This window comes from Phacochoerus africanus, chromosome 11 (assembly GCF_016906955.1).
Source record: "Phacochoerus africanus isolate WHEZ1 chromosome 11, ROS_Pafr_v1, whole genome shotgun sequence".
NCBI lineage: Eukaryota > Metazoa > Chordata > Mammalia > Artiodactyla > Suidae > Phacochoerus > Phacochoerus africanus.
The window spans coordinates 33,640,015-33,663,365 of NC_062554.1; the positions used below are offsets into that span (position 1 = coordinate 33,640,015).

The 23,351-nt window shown below is 35.2% G+C and overlaps 1 protein-coding gene across 1 annotated transcript in view; it reads left to right on the forward strand.

Moving 5' to 3' along the window:
* Positions 1–23,351, forward strand: part of DYNC2H1 (dynein cytoplasmic 2 heavy chain 1) — a 306,581-nt gene that overhangs the window by 266,991 nt on the left and 16,239 nt on the right. Inside the window, exons 85-87 of the mRNA XM_047752686.1 lie at positions 444–533; positions 12,654–12,763; positions 19,895–19,976. Coding sequence (XP_047608642.1) covers positions 444–533; positions 12,654–12,763; positions 19,895–19,976 — 282 coding nt within the window. The remainder of the gene's footprint in view (positions 1–443; positions 534–12,653; positions 12,764–19,894; positions 19,977–23,351) is intronic.

A 23,351-nucleotide genomic window follows, 5' to 3' on the forward strand; every position in this document is an offset into this window, starting at 1 on the left:
TCAGTATAGTTTGGGAGGTAAAAATTTCCATTACACTGCTCTATTTATAGTTTAAAGAATTTCAATAGGGACCAAGACTTGTTGTTTTTTAAGTCTTTACCACTTATAAAATGAATTTGTCAAATTTAATTTGATATCATTATGCATTAAACACCATTTCAAGAAAACGTTACTTTTCATATACTGGTTTATATTCATTTGTTTATTCTTTCAAGAATTTTTATTTAAAAATATTTCCTTTTAGAGAAATAGATTAATTCATTCCGACTCTATCATTCAATTTTATTAAGGTCAAAGAAAAAGACGTATCTTAATGAGATGAATTTATGATACACACAGTGTGAATTATGCTAAAGTATTTTCCCCATCACACCAATTTTAAAAGGTCCTTTATATGCGATATCACACACATAAACCTAACTTGGACCCTTTTAAAATTGCAGTGTCCTCTCACATGGCAAAGCAAGTGGGAAGGCCCAGAAGATCCCTTACAGTACCTTAGAGGTCTCGTAGCTCGTGCCCTTGCAATACAGGTAAGATGAAATGATTTAGTCTTGTGTTTTATGACTGTATGGCTATTGTACTATAAACATGCATATTGTTAACCATTTTGGCAGCAACTAGCGAGAATATTATGATTTTGAACATAAAGCACCATATACTCATTTCTTATTTGGTCATCTGTGATTTGATATTATCACTCTTTAAAGAAAAAAACTATGTGCTTTCTACATAGTGTGGTTTTTCATAGAGAAATATCTACAGTTTTAACATGGTTGGATCATACAGATGGTGACTGAAACTCATTCATAACTGTGACTAATTTGCTTTAAGTTGTGCCCCCCTATAGGGAGCAGCTTTTTTCTGTTTTTCCTTTTTAATCGATAAGGTTTTTTTCAGAGCAACCCAGTTAGGTAACTGAATGAAAATGAAATAGAATAAGGAATGATAGAGAAAGAGTGATTTTTTTTTTTAAGGAATAGCAAATGATATGTGAGTTGGTGCATGCTATGTACCACTTTTCCTGTGTGATATTTATGCTATCTTACTACCTTCTTCCTCTGCTTGTTACGCTCCTTCACAAATAACCTTCATCACATCAACTTATTATGAGTAACTTGATCAGTGCCCTTCTAGATACAGCAGTTGTCATTCTTTTTTTTGTTTTGTTTTGTTTTGTTTTTTGTCTTTTTGCCATATCTTGGGCTGCTCCTGCAGCATATGGAGGTTCCCAGGCTAGGGGTCGAATTGGAGCTGTAGCCACCAGCCTACGCCAGAGCCACAGCAACGCAGGATCCGAGCCGCGTCTGCAACTTACACTACAGCTCACGGCAACGCCAGATCCTTAACCCACTGAGCAAGGCCAGGGATCGAACCCGCAAACTCATGGTTCCTAGTTGGATTCGTTAACCACTAAGCCATGACGGGAACTCCTTTTTTTCTTTTTTCTTTTTTTTCTTTTGGAGTTTACATACCTGTGCAAATATTTAATTTTTCCTTTAGCAGAACATGGGCCCTTTACTTTACAGAGAAAGTTCAAGATATAAAGTATGATCCCTTGAAAATGCTTATGCTTACCTCTCACCTACAAATTTGTCCAAACCCACACCTTCCTCATCTTTGTTCTAATTCAAAAGAAGGTGACCTGCTGTTGACAGCTGAGCCCTAGAGTGGTATATTTGCTCTCATCTCTTTAGACATGTCCTCTAGGGGGGGCCTTGCCTTGTTCTGTATTTTCATCTTTTCCTCTCTTCTTACTCTGATCTGCCAGCCTACAAATGGTGCTCCTTTGAAGGGACCAGGACTCAGCTGAATGTTTGGCTTCTAGTATAATCAGTCTCTCCATTGTAGAATTACTAGAGAAGAAATTACTGGACCTGAAAATGAAGTTAAAATTAGCAGGTAGAGAAGAACAAGGCAGGGGCTCAGATTTACTAATCTTAATATCTGCTCTGTTAATGTCTGGACATAAACTCTCAGTAAATGCCAGTAGAGTAGAGGGAAGGAAGGATGGAGAAGGCAGAAGAGGAAGAACAGATAGTCCATCAGTGTTCTTAGAAAAATGTTGAAATGGTCTGAAGTTCTTAGTATGTTATACTTGCATGGCTGTGATAATTTATCACTTCGTGTATTTGTCAGTATTATTTATATAGGTTACTTTTATAAACAGCAGAAACTTTTTTTATTAGCTGCAAATGAGTAGCTTTTATTATACTATGTGTGTAAGTATACTTAATAATTATGCTATATGCATATAACAATAAATGTATTATTGATCCTGAAATTAGTATCATTTAAATCAATTTTACGTAAATTATTACAATTTTCTGGTGTGATTATTCATACTGAGTATATTGTATACTGGTCATCAAATCTGAAAACTTTTTCACTGCGTAATTTTCTTAAGAACTTTCTCGGCATTTAGCCTTAATTATCATGAAAAAATACTCTCCTAACCCAGGATAGGAGTTTTTAAGGCTATTTTAAGGATATTTAAGGATAATTTTAAGGCTTGACCATAGTTGATCTTCTCTTTCCAACCAGGGAATATGCAATAATTCATCATTTATATCACCACTTACTATGTATTTTTGCATAGCTATAGCTCAGGTTTCAGCTGTGGCTCAGATTCGGTCCTTGGCCTGGGAATTTTCATGTACCACAAGTGCAGCCATAAAAAGAAGAAAAAAAAAAGGATTTTTAAAAATTGTTTTCCTGCCTTAATATTTTTTTCAAAATACATACAAAGATATAAACTTCCCTAGGATAATCTTTAATGTTTGGGATTAACATTCCAGCCAGTCAATGGTCAGCTAAGTCCTTTGATTTCATATGTGGCTTTTATGTTTCACAGATAACCAGAGTGGCTTATGAAGTTTAGAGGAACAATGTGGCTACCTAGGTGGGGAAGAAGAGGTTGAGAATATTGAATGGACAGGGAGAATTAGAAGTACTGTTTTCAGAGATCTGTGAAAATGGCAGCTTTTGGGTTTTTTATGAAAGTGTAATGATCAGGCTGATTCCAAACATGTATGCAGCAGGTTGAGCCCAGTTCCAGCCATAGTGTAAAATCCCAAAGCCTTGTCTTTTATGGCATAACGTATAAGGAAACAGAATAAGCTGCTGAGAGTGTTATATATAGTGCCTGCTCATTACAGGGGTTTTGTGCAAATAAGGTGAAACCGACTGGGGTCAAGGTGGCATTCATTTATTTAGTCAGCGAAACATATTGTAAGAGCAACTTTATGCTCAGCTCTGAGCCTCGAAGTGAAGTACTGGAGATACAATGGTTAGTAAACTGATATAATTTCTGACTCACAGAATTTAAATGTCTTCATTCATTTAACAATTAAAAATTCTATCTTGGTGCCATACATTGTGCTGAGATTGCTGAAAGTAAAATTGTAAACAAGTAGACATACATTGTGTCCCAGGGGACTATCCTTAGAATTTATCAGAAATAAATAAACCACTCAGTAAGAGTGACAAAGGTAGTGCTATGGGAGCAAATAGCAGGAGTACCTAACACGGGAACAGGGAAGTAATGCTTAAGCTAAAAACTTAGTAGGGAGAGACCAAGCAAGGAGGAGAAGAAAGAATGTGCCAGATAAGAGGAAGGTCAGAGTCAAGAGTAAGTCTTGTGCTTTCAAGTAACTAAAAACAGAGCATAGAGCACAAGGCAGGGTGTCCACTGATTAGGCTGGAGGAACAGGAAGGGCCATGTCATGTCACTGTTTTAAGGAATTATATTTGATCATAAGGGCAAAAGGGAACCACTACAGGATATGCAAGAGGGAAATCAGATTATGTTTTAGAGGAGTCATTTTGCAATATGGAGAGAGACAGTCTACCAGATGTCATGGGTTTAAGATGTTTCTCCAAATGCTGGTAATTTAGAGAGAGCCAGAGGACCCTTACTTAGTTCTCAACCAAAGAATCTCAACCAAAGAGAGTCATGCAGGAATCTTAGCATTTATCCTCTGGTCTCTACTTTCTAAGATCCCTTAGAACAAGGACTATTTTTTTAACTCATAATTCCACTGTGTTTCTAATACATAGCATAGTGTCTGCTGAATAAATGAATGAACAGATGAATGGACTAGATAGGTAATTTCCTATTAAGACCCTAGAGTTACTTTCCTGACTTCATGTTTTTCTGCCTTTTTGTCAGAAGTAAAATCTTCTGAGAGTTTCTTTTATTCCTGATTTCCATTCTTTGTTTTCTCCTACGTCTGCAGAATGTCTCCCCAGGTTATTCTGGTTTTTTGGTGTTGATCATGTTGAATTCCAGCATGTTCTCTACCCAGTCCATAAGTCTGTGGGGCCAGCATTTGCCTTTGTTCCTCTGTCTTCATATTTTCAACTTCTGACAGTTGGATCCCTTGACTCCATCCACAATTTTAGTTCCAGCATAGCTCATAAACTGATTCTCTCTGAAGATATACAGACTTTCATCTCTGTTACCCAGTTAGGCTTGCATATGCTAAACAGACCCAGTATTCTAAACATGTTTAATGCATTCCTGAATGTCTCCGCTTTATACTGCTACTGCTAATCAACTGGGAGTGCATGTATCAAAGGCAAGTTTCCATGCTTAGTTTTTAGGACTGGGCTACTTCTTAGGTTTTGTGTCTTTAGTTTTAAAATTTATAGTGGAGTTCTTATTGTGGCTCATCAGATTAAGAATCTAACTAGTATCCATGAGGTTGTGAGTTCGATCCCTGGCTTTGCTCAGTGGGTTAATGATCCAGCACTGCTATGAACTGCAGTATAGGTCACAGATGTGGCTCAGATCTGGTGTGGCTGTGGCATAGGCTGGCAGCTGCAGCTCCAATTAGACCCCTGGCTTGGGAACTTCCTGTATGCTGCAGGTTTGGCCATAAAAAGCAATAAATAAATAAGAAAATAAAATTTATAATGACTTCTTGAACTTTACCAATTTTTTTTTTGCCTCATTCAAACTAGTGACTGGTAGACTCATATACTACCAAATCCTGCCACCCTTCCTTCTTCTGACAGAATTTTGTTTATATCGGCTATTAGGGACCTTGAAATCTGGGGAGATCTAAGCCATAAAAAAAATTAGTTGTTATTTTTTTATTATTAATAAATGCCATTCTGCATGACGTATAAATTATTCTTAGGATTTAGGAAAAACAATCAAAGTGATGAAGGAAGTACAGTGCTCTAGGAGTGAACAGTAGATGCACTGCAACCTAGAATCACTTAGTGCCATCTCTGCTCCTGCAATGGCCTGAATTAAATCTGCTAGGCCTTAATTAAGCACTATGTAGTGCCAAAGTACCCTTTACACCAGCAGAGGCTAATGTTACGTTGCTTCCTTCCAATCCCTCCCACCACAGAATGCTGGGAAGCAGATTTTTTCCCTAGTGTGGGTATAAGCCCCTATACCTCCCTCACTCTGTGTTTTCCTGAGATTCTTTTTAGATGCTGCTTCGTATTTTTTGTTCGTATATTCAGACACACAGTTTCTAGCATGTCTGCAAAGATGCTTGCTGTTACCTTGGCCACCTAGATTACATGAACTTCTTACATTGCATTTTACTTCTATTGCCCACTTTAAGAAAACTAACTCTTCATTGAAAAAATCTGTGATCATCAACCTCTTATTTCTTCCCCCTTTACCCTGTCACTAATAAGTCCAAGGGACATTTCTAGATCTAGAAATGTGTCTCATTACACCATTTTGGGTTTAATCTAAGTAACTCTTCTCACTTCTCTAGCAATAAAATGTATCAGTTACCTATATATGAGCTTTTAGGTCACTTTCTTTCAGTGCACCACTTCAAACATATATTCAAACTTTTTAAATAACCAATAAAGGATAGAAAAGAAAAAGAATATAAGAAAACGCATTTTGGATGTCAGGCATACATGTGCTTTACATGGAATCTTGTAATATTGTAACATATGAGGTGGATATTATTATTTCCTTTTTTAAAGATGGGAGAAGTAAAACCCCCAAGTCAAGAATAGTTAACATAGTTTACAAAAGTTATATGGTAAATGACAGAACTCACCATGGAGTGCCCTTTCTATGATAACATGCCAGAGTTCTGGACCATACCTATCAGCAACGTTTTGAAAAGTTGGTCACTCTATCCCCATTGAAAGCTTTTTATAAGTTGGCCTCCAGATCACCACACACTTCTGTTTTCTTCTTATCTGTCAATCCTCTGGCTTTTCTTCTCCCTCATCTCTACTTGAATTCCCTAGAGCACAGTCCTCCACCCTTTTCTGTCTGCATTCTGCCTGTAGTGATCTCATGACTTTGCTTCCCAGCTAAACTTTGGTTATTCTTAAATTTATAGCTCCAACCCAGTATTCTCTCCTCACTCTAGTGTATACTCAGTATTTTCACTTGGATGTTTAATAAACATCTCAAACTTAGCATCTTCAAAATTGAACTCCCACCCTTTACTGAAAAACCTGTGCTACCCACCATCATTTCCATAATAGTAAATGTCAGCTCCATCCTCCTTGTGGCAAAGGCCCAAAGTCTTAGGATCATTGTTAACTCTTCTCCTCTCATGCTATGCATCCATTCCGTCAGAAAAATTATCTTGACTGTATGTTTAAAATATATTCAGAGACACCTCTCACCATTTGCACTGCTGCTACCTTGATTGAAGTCATTATTAGCGCAGCCGCCACCTGACTAGTCCTGCTTCCACCCTGGTCAAGGATTCTGATCAATTCTCAAGCCAGGACAGCAAACTGACATAAATCTCTTTCATGTTTCCCAGTCATTATGACTTGGCTTCCTGAGATGTATTTTGTATATATTTCTGAGATTTTAGCTTCTATCTAAATTTACTTAATAAACACTACAGTTTAACTTTACACTCTACTCCACCATCTAATATTTGGAGACTCGTTTCATTTTCTCTTAAGATCCCAAACTTTGAAAATAATCTTATTAAAATGACATTGTCTACCTTTCATTCATTTCCTGGTGTCTAAATATATGTTGGAATGCTTTCCAGTACTTTGCACTCTTGAAAAGGGAAGGTCTTTGTTGTCCTAACTCATCTTAGTAACTTCAACAGTTGTTACTGCAGTGTTTTACACGTAGTAGGTACTCAATAAAATTATTCTTATAGAAACTTATATAAACAAAATTGAAAGTAGTTTGTATGTGGTCTAAAACCTCTAGCATCCCTATTTTATGTACTCTACTCAGCTAGGAGAGCTACCTTATGGATGTTTTTTATTTGTATATATTCATCAATTTATTCATCACTCAGTGAACATTTATTGAGCTTTTACTGTGTGCTCGTCACTGTTCTAAGTCCTATAAATACACAGTTGTGAGGAAAACATGAAATTCCTACCACCAGCAATCTCTACATTCAGTGAAAGAGATATATAATAAATACATATGTTAAATTAGAATTGCATAGAAAAATACATATTGGCCCAAATCCCGAGATTTAAGATTAATATACTGCCAAACTTTAAATCATATTATCACCATGAGAGAGTAAACTTGGAGTATAGTGCAATATGAAATTTTATCCAATAAAATATAGTGATAGTATTACAGAATTTTAGGAGTCAAATTTTGTACAGGGACAGTAATTTCTCAGTACTGTCAACTGATAAATTCTGCCTATAGTCAACTGTCTTGCACATTTGGAATACTAAGCAGGAATCTATGGTCTATGATGATCTGCAGCTTTATAGAAACAATTCTATAAACCATGCTATTTGTACTGCTTGCAGAAGATAAATCTTGGTTCTAGAAGTGTGACAATATAGCAACATAATTGGCTTTCAAGATACCAAAATCTTCCTTGAATTTTTATCTGTATCTCAGCTTTTATCACATGCATACCAATTTCAGCAGCTTCCTGGAGTATCACAGTAAGAAGATCTTTACAGCAGAAAACATGCAGAGAATTTAAACTCTTAAGATAAGTTTGGTTTCTCGAAGAATCAGCAGGTCCTAGCAAATAAATTACTTTCCCTGCAAGTAACCAGTGATAGTAGTATCTGCTCTGTTGGTACCTTTATTTCCAAAACAGTGTTTCAAGGCTTTCCTTGGTTCATGCAAACCGTTTTTGCCATTTAAAGGCTTCTATTACATCTTGTTTCAACATAATTTATTAGTATCTAAATAGACAATTGCAAATTGTGTTTTATGTCATACAACTTTATCTTTGAATAAAGAAGAACAATAAAAGTAGTTGAAAGTTTTTCTGTTACAGTCAGTAAGTCTGTCCTATCAAATTGGTATTATTTCTGAAAACATAATGGAAAGTTGTGTACAAAACATTGTGATTTTTGATTCCTAAATCAGTCATAGACAAACCACATTTTTTCCATTGTCAATGATAATTGCATGCTGATTTTCCATTCTTTAATGGATCTTCTATCAGATTCACCTTTTTGTTAGTTATTTGTTTTGTTTTGGTTTTGGTTGAACCCATGGCATGTACAGGAAGTTCCTGGGCCAGGGATTGAACCTGTGCAGTAGCAGCGACCTGAGTTGCTGTTCTGATAACTCTGGATCTTACCCCACGGCACCACAAGGAAACTCCATTTTTTTCTCTAAAAAAATGTTTACCATTCTAATTAGACCTAATCTTTTTTCCCTTGACTTGAATTAGTTTTATTCTTTTCAACATTAATCCATGGAGTATCTTTTAACTCTGAATACTAATTAGCATAATTCTAGGCTGGATATTAATTGAATATTAAACTTTTTTTCCCAGAAAGTTGACCATTTTCCCCTAGCACCATTTATTGAACATCTTTTCTATCCCCCAGTAATCTATGATGCCACCTTTATAATATTTTAAATTCTTATATTATTGTTTCATTATGATAAAAGATTGAGGCTTGTTTTCTTCTCTGTCTGGATACAAGATACATTTCATAATATGTATGAACACATGAAAGGAAAAGCTTTTTCTCTGAGAAGTATAACTAATACAATTTGATTTACTCCATTCTTTGATTTAGTTATTTCTGTTTTTATGCTTCAGGGCCCTTTGAGTTTTTCAAAAGGTTTTTTATTATATACATTTAATTTTGCATTTATTATGTGCATTTAATTTCATTGCAATAATCAATTCTGTGTTTAATTGATTTAACTGACTCCTACATCCTCAAAAATCTTGGTTTTGAGTCATATGTTCTAAAATGTGATGAATTTTTTTTTTTTTTTTTGTCTTTTGAGGGCCGGCATATGAAGGTTCCCAAGCTAGGGGTAGAATTGGAGCTACAGCTGCCAGCCTACACCACAGCCACAGTAACGCCAGGTGTCTGCTACCTGCACAGCAACGCCAGATCCCCAACTCACTAAATGAAGCCAGGGATAGAACCTACAACCTCATGGTTCCTAGTTGGATTCGTTTCCACTGAGCCACGATGGGAACTCCCTGAAGAACATATTTGATTAACGTTTAAAAGAAGAAACAGAGGTGTGGTTTATTTATTTTTTGAACTCTGGCCTAAAAAATGATACTAAGTTATATTCACAAATGAATGGTAAGTTAACTTGATATTCAATTCTTGAGAGAACAGCCTTTTCCTTCAAAATTATCTATCTATTGGTCCACATAAAAGTAGAACACTCTTGAGACATTATTCATTTCTTATGTGATTTTCCACTTAATACCTTTTACCACAGTTATTTCTACATCTCTGATCTCCCCTAACTAGATAAGTTCTTTGCCTTTAGTCAGTGCTTCTGAATGAGTGAATGAAAGCATTTCTATTCATATGTTCTATTTCTTTACTAGCCTTTTTAAAATAAAATTTTCAGCATCTTAAAACTGTTCTGTGTCTCCTGGGAAAAAGCATTTTATTAATGTTATAGTAAGGAAACTATACTAGATGATCTCTATGGTTTATTCTAGTTTAGAGGTTTTACTGCCTATGATTCTAAATGTGTTTCTTTATAGTATTTAAGAAATTGTGTAACTCATTAAGTTGTTCAATTCTATTAGGTTTTATTTGCTTATTTTCTTAATTACATATCATTTGAAGAATTATAGCTATATAGTCTCATAATCACAGGAGAGGCATACGTCTTATATTTGGGCTAAAACCTTGTCCTTTAAAAAGAGCATGCATGGCCTGTAACCAGGAGTAGAGTAAAGAAAAAAACCTTTACTGAACAATAAACTGCCAGCTAATATGCCTACAATTTTGTTGACAGCCCAGTCCATATATGCATGATGCTGCTTATTAAAGATTATGCTATTTAAGTGTCTTTATTTCTGTTCTTTTAAATTAGTATTTTTTAAAAAAGATTTTATTTCTTGGAGCAATTTTAGGTTACAACAAAATTGAGAGGAAGTTACTGTGATTTCCCATATACTCCCTGGCCCAGAACATGCATAGCCTCCCCCATTATCAATATCACTCACCAGAATGGTACATTTTTATCAAGGATGAATCTATATTGACACATCATAGTCACCCATGTCCATAATTTACCTTAGGGTTCACTCTTGGCTTTTAACATTCTATGAATTTGGACAAATGTATGACATAAATCTATCATTATAATAGCATATAGAGTATTTTAACCACCCTAAAAATCTTCTGCTCTATCCTCATCTCTCCCTCCTCCCCCATCCTTGACAAAGACTGATCTTTTGACTCTCTCCATACTTTGGCCTTTTCCAGAATGTCAAATAATTGAAATCATATAGTATGTAGCCTTTTTAGAATGACTTCTTTTACTTAGTTACATGCATTTAAAGTTCCTCCATGTCTTTTCATGGCTCAGTAGCTCATTTATTTTTAGCCCGAATAATATTCCATTGTCACGATGTACCCTAGTTTATTTTCTGTTCACCTACTGAGGGGTAGGTATCTTGGTTGCTTCCAAATTTTGGCAATTATGAATAAAGCGACTATAAACATCCATGGACAAGTTTAAATGTATTTTTTTTTAATTTTTAAAATGTGCTTTTGGTTTCTTTATTGTGAAGTTTGCTGTTCAAGATATTATATACATTGTATATTATTAATCTTTGTTATTTAAACTTTACCTTATCAAATATACCTTTTCTGTAGTCTACCTTTAATCTTAATAGACTAACACGTTATTTTTGACAATGGACTAACAAAAACAATTTTACTAAAGAAGCTTTTTCTCCTTAACTAATTATGTTATTTCAAAGTTTAATGAAGTAAAACTCTGATTACCAGCCACATTCTAATTTTTAATTAATTTGAACATATGCACATCCTTTCCTGGCAACTCTTTTGGAGTTTTTGGATTGAAAATTAATGTTAAGGATTTTTTGAAACAATAGTACAATTGATATATTTATATTTGATTGATATATTGATGTATTTATAGAGTAAATCATATTTTTAAATGGTTGTTTTAAAATAACAGGGATAGATATTATTTACAATAAAAAAAGGTCATGGAAGCCTAATTTGTTGACTATGGTTAGGTAATGAAAATAGAAGATAGATATAAAATATTTGATATACAATATTTGCTCTGTATAACTTTAAGTTATTTAATTGAAAATACATACTTTATGAAGTGTTACTATTAAAGGGAGAGTGTCAAAGAAGAAATAATTATGCTTTGTTAAAGAGATATTTTATCAATTCATAGGAAGGACATAGAAATATTTTGGCTGCAAAACACAGCCTTTCTGTACAATGATAAATTAATAAACAAATTTTTCCTAGGCTTTATAAATCATCCAAAATGAATTACTGAGTAAATGAGAATTCTGAAAGTTTTTAATAATCATTACTGTGGTACTACCTCTGCGTACCAACTGAAAAAACAGACTGATCCAGAAATCATCAGTCAGTATATGTATCTCTTAAGGCACATTGGCACCCACAGGAAATATTACAGAGAAGCCAAATCACTTAGGGCTGCCCAAGTTTATTCCTTGGCTCCAACACTAGCTCTGTGACCTTGGGAAAGATCCTTAAACTCACCATGCCTCCATTTTCTGATTGTAAAATGGGGATGTTAATACCAACTTTCAGGATTTAGTAGCATAAAATTGGTTAATACATGAAAAGCACACAGTAAGTTTTGCACAGCATTTTGTTGTCTTTGTTATTTGTGCCAAATGGCAATTTTTTATTATATTCCTCAAACATGATCTATCTTTCTACAAATGAAGCATAAATTGATTTATAAAATGGCAGATAAATAGAAAAGATTATTTTAAAAAAACACCTTTTAACAAAAAAATATTTTTTCCAGGACTTTACCCTCCACAGTAATACTTGATTCAGTAAGACAGCAAATTCACTGTTGAATCTGGAACCCAGGTTCAGTTTGCATTGGCAAGAATGGGTGACCTTGGGTCTATAGAATTAGACCCAGATGCTCAGCATCTCCTGTAAATGCCATATGTGAGATTCAATTTCATATTTTAGACTCTTTAGAGTAGATCTCTACTAACAAAAGGTTGTACAGAGACGCTTTTTTTTGTGATAGATGGACATTATTTCAAAACACTATAACAGATTTCACAACATACAGTGGAAATCTTTTTTTACCCCAGACATCATTTCAAAGCATTTAGAAACTGTATAACTTCCTCACTGAAAATAACTTACACATAATTATTCTTTAATGGATTTCTATCGTGTTTAAAACTTTTTTAATGTGTGTTCTCCCCGTCTAGAGCTGGGTAGAGAGAGCTGAAAAGCAAACTCTTCTCACTGACACACTTGACCTATCAGAACTCTTCCATCCAGACACATTTCTTAATGCTCTTCGCCAGGAAACTGCAAGGTAAATAAAATGAAATACTTATTTGTCTCAGAGGGTAATGATTTATTCATTTCTGATAACATTCCCTTGGTGGTCAAGAAATGAATTCATTGTTGAATCTGGATAGTTGTGCTATTTCTTAATACTTGACATTTAATAACAGTCAACTTTTAGTTTAGAAAGCAGTGCTTTCAATTATGATATATTTTTATTAGACAAAAGGCAGATTTTAATTTTTAAAGTTTTGATCATTTGTTTATCTAGACCTGTTGTGTTCAATATGGTAGGGAGAAGTCAAATGGGGCTATTTAAATGTGAATGATTTAAAGTTAAATAGGATTTAGGAGACCAAGGCGGTGGAGTAAAAGGATGTGGAGCTCACCTTACCACATGAACACATAAAAAATACATCTACATGCAGAAAAATTCTCACTAAAAACTAACTGGAAACTGGTAGGACTCCTTTATAATCAAGGCTTTAGAAAAAATATACATATAATTGGGTATGAAGGGGAGAAAAACTGATCAAGCTGGGTGACCCTGTGAAGGGGACTTGGAGGAAAAGTGTGATTATACACGTGGACCCATGCCTTGGGGAATGAATGAATGAATCAAGCCACAGACTGGATGTCCCAGTCCTAAGATCCTACATGGAGGAGAAAAGCCACCCTTTGCTAGCTGGAGGACTGCTGGGACAGATGAAGAAGCCTGGACTCCACTCAGGAGGAATGTGTACACACTGGCTAGCCCTTGGGGCAGGACTGAAAGAGGTCTGTTTTAATAGCTTCTGGGTTTCCCATGACTGATTCATCATGCACTCCAGCCTGAGCCAAGCAAATGCTCTGGCCCTGCTCATTCCATGCCACAAGATTATACTGAATCTAAGGTGGCCAGGAACAGGGAAGAGACTTGACCTTGGGATGCAGATGTGACTCAGTCCTGGGGTGGAGCCTGGGTGGAGTTATGGGGGCTGTTGATGCTTACCCAGTGGTGCCCCAGAAGCAGCCCAGATTTCTGACAGCAGCTGCTCTACACCACAGCTCAATCCACCCTCCTACCCCAATAAACAGAGAGAAACTACATGGGCCCACCTCCCCTGCGGAGCACAGAGGAGACTGGAGGTCAGCAGTGAGAGACAAAGGGGTCTTGCCTCTGGCATTCACATCAAATCCAGCTCTCCCACCAAAGGAACTGGGCACCTATCGTCTGCATAGAGACACCCCCACATAAGAACCACTCCTTCAAGATCATAGGAGCTAAGTGTTTCACCTAAATTCACAGAGGCAAAAAAAGTTAAGTAAAATGAAAAGAAAGAGAAACTACTCTCAATTGAAAGAATAAGAGAAAACCACTGGAAAAAAAATCTATTTCTTCTCAGAAAGAGAAATAGGCAATTTACCAGATAAAAAATTAAAAACAATTGGGGAGTTCCCATTGTGGCTCAGCAGGTTGAGACCCCAATGCTGTCTCTGTGAGGGTGCAGATTCAATCCCTGGCCTAACCCCATGGTTTAAGGATCCAGCATTGGTATAAGCTGCAGTGTAGGTTGCACATACAGCTTGGATCTGGTGTTGCTGTGGCTGTGGCATAGGCCTCAGCTCAGCTCTGATTTGATGCCTAGCCTAGGAACTTCCATATGCCGCAAGTGGGCTGTTAAAGGAAAAAATAAAAAAGAATTAATTGGTACTGAAAATGTTAACTGAAATTTTTTTTAAAAAAGAATTAATTTAAAAAATGAACATTTTAGAGTTCCCATCATGGTGCAGCAGGAACGAATCTGACTAGGAACCATGAGGTTGTGGGTTCAACCCCTGGCTTTGCTCAGTGAGTTAAGGATCCAGCGTTGCTGTGAACTATGATATAGATTGCAGACACGGCTTGGATATGGTGTTGCTGTGGCTCTGGCGTAGGCTGGCAGCTGTAGCTCCCATTAGACCCCTAGCCTGGGAACCTCCATATGCCTTGGGTGTGGCCCTGAAAAGACTAAAGACAAAAGACAAAAAGAAAAAAAAAGCCATTTTAAACATTTTAACAAGGAACTAGAAAATATGAAGACCAGTCAAAAATAAATAACTCAATAGCTGAAATAAGAAATACATTAGCAGAGGTCCCATCATGGCTCAGTGGTTAGCAAACCCATGAGGACACAAGTTCAATCCCTGGCCTCACTCAAGGGGTTAAGGACCCAGCATTGCCATGAGCTGTGGTGCAGGTCACGGACATGGCTTGGATCCCATGTTGCTGTGGCTCTGGCGTAGGCCAGCGGCTACATTTCTGATTGGACCCTTAACCTAGAATCTCCATAGCTGCGGGTGTAGCCCTGAAAATACAAAAAGACAAAAAAAGAAAAAGAAAGAAAGACATTAGAAAGAATGATTACCAGACTAAGTGATACAGAAGAAGGCATAAGCAATCTGGAAGACAGATTAGTGGAAATCATCCAGTCAGAAGACATCTGAAAGAAAAGCAAATTTTTAAAAAAGCAGTTAAGAAAAGATCTCTTACATAATATTGTGCCCCAACATTCCTATTATAGTAGTTCCAGAAGAAGAAGAGAAAGACAAGGAGAACAAAAATCTATTTGAAGAAATTATACTTGAAAACTTCTCAAACCAGAGGTAGGAAATAGGTATCCCATACAGCAAGCACAGAAGGTCTCAAACAAGATGAACCCAAACAGACCTACTCCATGATGCATAATAATTACGGCTAAAGATATACGCAGACTGAAAGAGACCAGGCGGAAAGGTATTTCATGCAAATAGAAGTGACAGAAAATTAGAGATAGCAATACTCGTATCAGACAATATAGACTAAAACAAAGTCTATCACAAAAGACAAGGACTAACTGACTGATCATCCAGACAGAAAATCAGTAGGACAACAGAAGTCTTAAATGACACACTGGTCCATTTGGACATGATTGATGTCCACAGGACATTACACCCCAAAGCAGTAGAGTACACATTTTTTCGAAGTGCATATGGGATGTTCTCCAGGACAGAGATACATTCTAGGTATCGAAATTTAAGAGGACAGAAATTACATCAAGCATTTTTCCCAACCACAGCTGTATGAAACTAGAAAGCTTCCATAAGAAACAAGAAAAATCTCAAAATAGCAAATGAGCATACCACCTAAAATAATCAGAAAGAGAACTAACAAAGGCCAATGTCAGCAGAAGAAAGGAAATAATAAAGATCATATGAAAAATTAATAAAATAGAAATTAAAAAACAATAGAAAACATGAATGAAGCCATGAGCTGTTTTTTTCCTAAAAGATAAACAAAATTGATAAAGCTTTAGCCAGGTTCACCAAAAAGAAAAAAGAGAGGACACAAACAAACAAAATAAGAAATGTAAAAGAAATAACAGCCCAAAGCATAGAGATAAAATGGTAAGAAATACTACCAACAGTTATTGGACAACCTGGAAGAAAAGGATAAATTTTGAGAAGTCTACAGCCTACTAAGACTGAATTAAGAAGAAATAGATCATTGATACAGACCAATCACTAGTAGTGAAACTGAATTTTTAATGAAAATATTCCCAACCAATAAAAGTCTAAATCTGGGCAGCTTCACAGGGGGAATTCTACCAAACGTATAAAGAAGAACTAATATCTATTCTTCTAAACCTATTCCCCAAAATTTACGAGGATGGAATATTCCTAAATTCATTCCACAAGGCCACCATTTCCCTGATGCCAAAAGAAAAGGAAAATTACAGGGAAATAATGATTATAGATGTAAAAATCCTCAAAAAACTTAGCAAATTGAATCCAACAATATATAAAAAGGATAATATCCTATGATCAAATGGGATTTATTAGAGTCCCAAGGATGGCTCAACATTTGCAAATCAATGTAATATACCACATTACCATAAGAAAAGGCACAAATCACATGATCATCTCAGTAGATGAAGAAAAAGCATTTGACAGAATTCAACATCCATTCATGATAAAAACTCTCATCAAAGTGGGTATGGAGGGAACATATCTCAACATCATAAAGGCCACTTATGACAAACCTACAGCCAGCATCTTTTCTATGTTTTAAAGAAAGAAGCCTTCCTCTAAATTCAGGAACAAGAAAAGGATGCCCACTCTTATGTCACTTTTATTTAGCATATTATTGGAAGCCTTAGCCACAGCAGTAAGATGAGAAAGACAAATAAAAGACATACACATTAGAAAGGAAGTGGTAAAAATTTCACTGTTTGCACATGACATGATACTTTATATAGAAAACCCAAAAGTCTTCGCCTCCAAACTATTGGAACTATTAAATGAATTCAGCAAATTTTCAGGATATAAAATTATCGTATAGAAATCTATTGTGTTTCTATAAGATGATAATGAACTATCTGAAATAGAAACAGATTAGGCAGCCCAGAAATAAATCCCTCAATTAATATACCTCAAAGGAGGCAAGGATATACAATGAAGAAAATTCTCTTCAAAAGGTGGTGCTGGGGAAGCTGGGCACCTATGTGTAAAACAATATACAAAATAAACTCAGAAAGGCTCAAAAACCTAACTTAAGACCTAAAACCATAAAACTCCTAGAAGAGAACATAGGCCAAACACTCTTTGTCATAAATTGTAGCAATATTTTTTGGATCTTTCTCCTAAGGCAAAAGATATAAAGAAAAGTAAACAAATGAGACCTAATTAAACTAAAAATCTTCTGCACAGTATTTTGTTTGTCAACAAAATGAAGAAAACCTACAGAATGAGAGAAGGTATTTGCAAACAGTACAACCTACAAGGGGTTAATATCCAAAATATACAAACTCATACAACTCAATATCTAAAGAAACAAACAACCCCATCAAAAAATGTGCAAGGTCCTAAATAGACATTTTTCCAAAGAAAAATTCAAATGGCCACAGATGACACATGAAAAAATGTTCAACATCACTAATTATTAGAGAAATGCCAATCAAAACCACAATGAGATATCACTACACACCTGTCAGAAGGCTATCATCAAGAAGCCTACAAACAGTGAATGTGAGAGAAGATGTGGAGAAAAGGAAACCCCTGTGCATTGTTGGCGGGAATGTAAATTTGCATAGCCACTATGAAAAACATTATAGAGATTCCTCAAAAAACTAAAAATAGGACTACAGTATGATTCAGCAATTCCATTCCTGGATGTATATCTGGAAAAAAACAAAAACACTAATTCAAAAAGATGCACACACCTCAATGTTCACAGCAGCACTATTTATAATAGCCAAGACATAGAAGCTACCGAAGTATCCATAATCAAGCAAATGAATAAAGATGTGGAATATAGACACAGATATAGATATAGATATAGAACACACACACAGTGGAATATTACTCAGCCATAAAAGGATGAAAGTCTGCCATTTGTAACAACATAGATGAACCTAGAGAATACTATGCTTAATGAATTAAGTCAGACAAAGACAATTATTGTATATTACTTAAATGTGGGATCTAAAAAAATAATATGAATGAATGTACATACAGAGCAGAAACAGACTCACAGATATAGAAAACAAACTAGCAGTTACCAAAGGGAGGAGGAATGGGATGAGGGACAAATTAAGCATGTGATTAAGAGATGCAAACTGCTATGTGTAAGATAGCTAAGCAAGACACATTGTGTAGCACAGAGAATCACAGCCATTATCTTTTAATAACTTTTAATGGAGTGTAACCTTTAAAAATTGTGAATCACCTGAAACTAATATAATATTCTAAATCAACTATACTTTGATTAAAATTCCTTTTAGACCAGGCTGGACCCCATGACAACAAAGACATCATGCCTGGAGCAGCAACCCTAGGAAATGCTCATCAGGCAAATCAAGACCTTGAAAAATACAGTTCACACATCCTGAAGCAATAACAATAATGACTTCAAAACTCCCTTCATATGTGATTTGTATGAGAGCATATTTCCCCCTTGAACCATTTCCCCTATTTCCGTTCTGCTCACTCCACCCAAATCCAAGTGGTCCTGCTGAAAGGTCCAGATGGAAAAACCCTGGTCTGTATCAGAAAGAAAAGAACACCACCTGCTTATTAAACTTTTTAAAAAGTTAAGTAAAATTAGGGATTCCTCTGTGGCTCAGCAGATTAAGGATCCAGCATTGTCACTGGAGCAGCTTGGGTTGCTGCTATGGTGTGAGTTTGATCCCAGGCCCTGGATGCAGCCAAAAAGATGTAATTTTTCAGTATTCTATCCACATTTAGAGTCCTCAGTAGCCACATGTGGGCAAGTGGCTACCATTTTGAACTGCATGAAAACATTTTTTTTTGTTTTAATTTTTTTTATTGTTATTTCCCCAATACAATTTTTTTTCTACTGTACAGCCTGGTGACCCAGTCACACATACATGTACACATTCTATTTTCTCACATTATCATGCTCCACCATAAGTGACTAGACATAGTTCCCAGAGCTACACAGCAAGATCTCATTGCTAATCCATTCCAAAAGCATTAGTTTGCATCTATTAACCCCAAGCTCCCCAACCACCCCACTCCCTCCCCCTCCCCCTTGGCAACCACAAGTCTATTCTCTAAGTCCATGATTTTGCATGAAAACATTTTTATCTCTAGACAATTCTGTTGGACAATTCTGACTAAGTTTTCTTGGTGGAAAACAGTATTTGAAGGTTAAGATCAAACACTTTTTTTAAAACAAATTTGTTTTAAAAATTTATCATATCATATATAGTCTGTAATTTTTAAGAAGTTAGAATGTAATGAAAGGGACAGTTCCTAAAATATACTGGAAAAATTCAGATGTTTAGTTATTTGGGGGATTTTCAATATTATAAATATCAGTATTTCAGTTTCGCTAGTAAACATTTATTGAACACTCACCATGGCCTGCATTTGAGGGTGATGGTTAAAATGGAGGATGTAAAAATAAAAAGACCCTATCCTCAAGGTGTTACACAACCTTGAACAGGTGACTGACATAAAACTTTAAAAACTTAGTGTGAAATCTTAGGTATTGTGCACAGTTTAAGATATCTGATTACTTGCACATTGTGAATATTCCAATTTTAAATAAGTAGGAATGTATATATCTTCCATAGCTCTTCATATTTTAATTCCTGAGGATTAATGCTTTCTGACATTTGATGTGTTACTTTTACAGGGCTATGGTCTGTTCGGTGGATAGCCTTAAATTTGTGGCCTCATGGAAAGGTCGACTGCAAGAAGCAAAGCTGCAGATTAAGGTACTAGACTAATTTTAGATGTTTATCTGGGTCAAAAATTTTGTAGTTACCAACTGTGATAAAGAGATATTGCTCTAATCTCAAAGTCACCTACATTTGTAGTGTAAGATCAGAAGATATATTAAATATAATATATATAAATTATATTATCTATGTAAAAAATCAAATTGAGCTAAGATTTAACATAAAACAACCTGTACAAAATACAACCTGTTCTACTACAGTAATAAGAATCTTAGAGATGCAACATATTCAAAAATATAACTTTGGTAAAAAAAATGGTATAAATCTTGAAGTTCTATTCAGTTGCCTGTCCTAACATTCAAATCATAAATGTTTGCTATATGATAAAGTATGTATAAAATGTGTATGTAAAGTTTAGACAAATCTTGTACTTAGGGAGTTCACAATTTGTGAGTACATTAGTTCACTCTCAAAATCAAGCCAACTATGTGAAAAAAAATACATCTTTTTCGGTATAAATTTTCCTAGATAGCTTTCCTGCTAAAAATCTATTACTTTTGCAATAATACGTAATATTAGATAACCATTCAAATATTAACAAGGAGTTCCCTGAGGGCTCAGTAGGTTAAGGATCTGGCATTGTCACTGCTGTGGCTGGAGTCATAGCTGGAGTACATGTTCGATCCCTGGTGTGGGCACTTCGTGCCACGTATGCAGCCAAAAAAAAAAAAGGAACAAATATTATAACAAAACTAATTAAAAGACTGTAATGAAATCCTTCTGCAACAGTTCCAACCTACTTCCATGCCAGTAGCATTCTTTACCATTCTTCTTTCTTAATTCCACTCCTAAAATTGCCCTCTTAACTTTATTTAACTGTTAAAATGACATGTTGCATGTTGCAGTATGATTATCTCCTTATATCTATACTGGTCTGTCACGTGAAACTGTAACATCATTGAAGACAAAGACTTGTCTTACCCAACTTCAGATCCCCAGTACCTAGTTCAGTGTATTATATATAATTCAATTTTTAAAATAAATTGGAAGTAAGACTATAGTTCTTTAACTTAATTAACCTTAGGCACCTAACTTTTTAGAAGTTCTATTTATATAATTCTAGTTCCCAGGTCAACAATTTTCTTTTCATGTCACTACTGCTTTCTAACATACCATATAATTTTTTTTTTATTGTATTTGTTCTTTCTTGTCTCTTTTACTCTACTGAAATGCAAGTCCCATGAGAGTAATCATTTTTTTCCATTTTTTTTAATATCTCAGATACCTCAAACAATACCTCATACATAATAAGCACTTAATTAAACCTTTGTTGAATTGTTGAGTTGAGGGCCTACAATAGGAGAGGCACTATAGTAAGTGTTATTACATCAGCAATAATGGTTTAGTGTGCCAGAAATTTGATCATTAACAATAAGCTAGGTCTTTCTCTTTTGGATCTATAGATTGTTACAAAATTCCCTTGAAGCTGAAGAAATTTTATTAATTAAATTAATTAAGATTAATTATAAAAATTAAATTTTATTTTAACCTTAGCCTCTAGCCTATAATAACTACCTTAGCTAGTACTGGTGCATATAAGCTGTAGCCTAGTTGCTAAGGAGAGGCAGGGGACACATGATATTTAATCCAGGAACCACACGCTTACCTGGTTGTGTGGTCTCTGTCAGCTGTAAACTACACACATATTATTTAGTATCATTATTTAGATATACTCATATAAAAAATAAGGGAAACAAGTTTTATTCTGTTTCAAGGTGTATTAATATTTCCAGACCTGTTTTGTTCCTGTTCTTAAACAATGAAAGTAAAATCTACAAAATATGTTGTTTTATAGATGAGGAAAAAATGCTGACAGTTAGTAAAATAAGATTCTAATCTTAGTTCTCCAAAACAGTCATGTGACTTTTTAAAACAATTAATAGAGACATCTGAACCTTTGTTGTCTCACTTATCAGTGGATTTAAGGAATACCTTCCTTGACATGTTTATTACAAGTGTCTCTGAAAACCTTTGTATGTGTTATTATATCTCATAATTTGATCTGGAATAGTTTTTAGTAGGCAATAATTTATTTTTTAATTAGAAATAAATTTTATATGAAGTTTAAATTAATCTTTAATTAATATAAAGTTTTTTACTTTTATCCATTGGTCATTTGTCCTTCATAAACTTTATCATTAAAAACCAAAATATTCATTGGTAAATATATTTAGGAATGTTACAATTTTGATACAATTATGTCTTACAACTTTAAGTAAAAGCAGCCATCTCTCACATGAGATTTAAGGTAATTCAACAGAATTTTTCAACTCTATGTCCCCTCATTTATGTGAGCTATAGAAGCACATTTCTTAATTTCTTAGCTACAGTTTCCAGAAATATTTATCAGATAATAAGTTTTTGTAAGCCCCTTACCATTTCCACTTGGCAAAATCAGTAAGCTGAATAATTCATTTAGGTTTCTTTTAATCAAATTTTTCAACAAAAGAATTATTTCAATAGGAGAATTTTAGATTTGAATTCATTTGTCACTTTAGAATTTAATTGGTTTTGAATTTTTTTATCAATATCTACCACCTAGACTGCATTAAACCAGTGAAATGTTCAAGCAGGGCTGTAGTTCACAAACCAATCAATATCTCCAACCTTCTAGACCTACTACTTAAGAGAACACGTATGTATATTGATTTTTCAGATCCTGAATGTGGCCCTCTAAAATGTCCTCACTGCCACTATTGATTTATTATTTGTTAAACAGCAGTTGTGAAACTTAGTACTGGCAAAGGCATAAATCAAGCTCCTGTTCAACCTGCATGCTCGATCTTGCCCAGGCTGTGCAAGTATTGCTCTGGCAAATCCGGGCACCTTCCAGCTCCCTCCTTGACTTGGTGCCGCCATACACAAAAGGCATAAACAAGTCTTCTACCTTGGCAAGTCAGGCTTATTAAAAACATTATAGTCCTGTTAGTAATGCATAGTTCTCTTGGATGCCTGAAAGCTGCTGCTCCTGTGGGACCTGGTAGAGTCATACAGCCGTGTATGCTTGCCAGTTCATTTAGGCTGCTTCATGGGAGGCTGGAGTCTGCCCATGTACCAAGTGGTTATTTTACTATTCATATTTTAATTCCTTCCTCATTGGGCTGACCAGGAAATAGAAGTTAAAACAGTGAGGAAATTAGACATTTAGACATTTGGGGTTTCATAAGGAGAATGGGCTCATCAGATCTAGGAGTTACGTGCTTTAGATACATCCTTCCCACTTAGTCTGAGCTGCCAGTTGTAGCTTAGCAGTCCAGCAGTGGAAAATCTACCAAAAATATAAAAAAACTTTAAATAATTCAGATTAAGACATCTATTTCTGGTAGTTTTCATTTTTAAAGCTGAGCACTT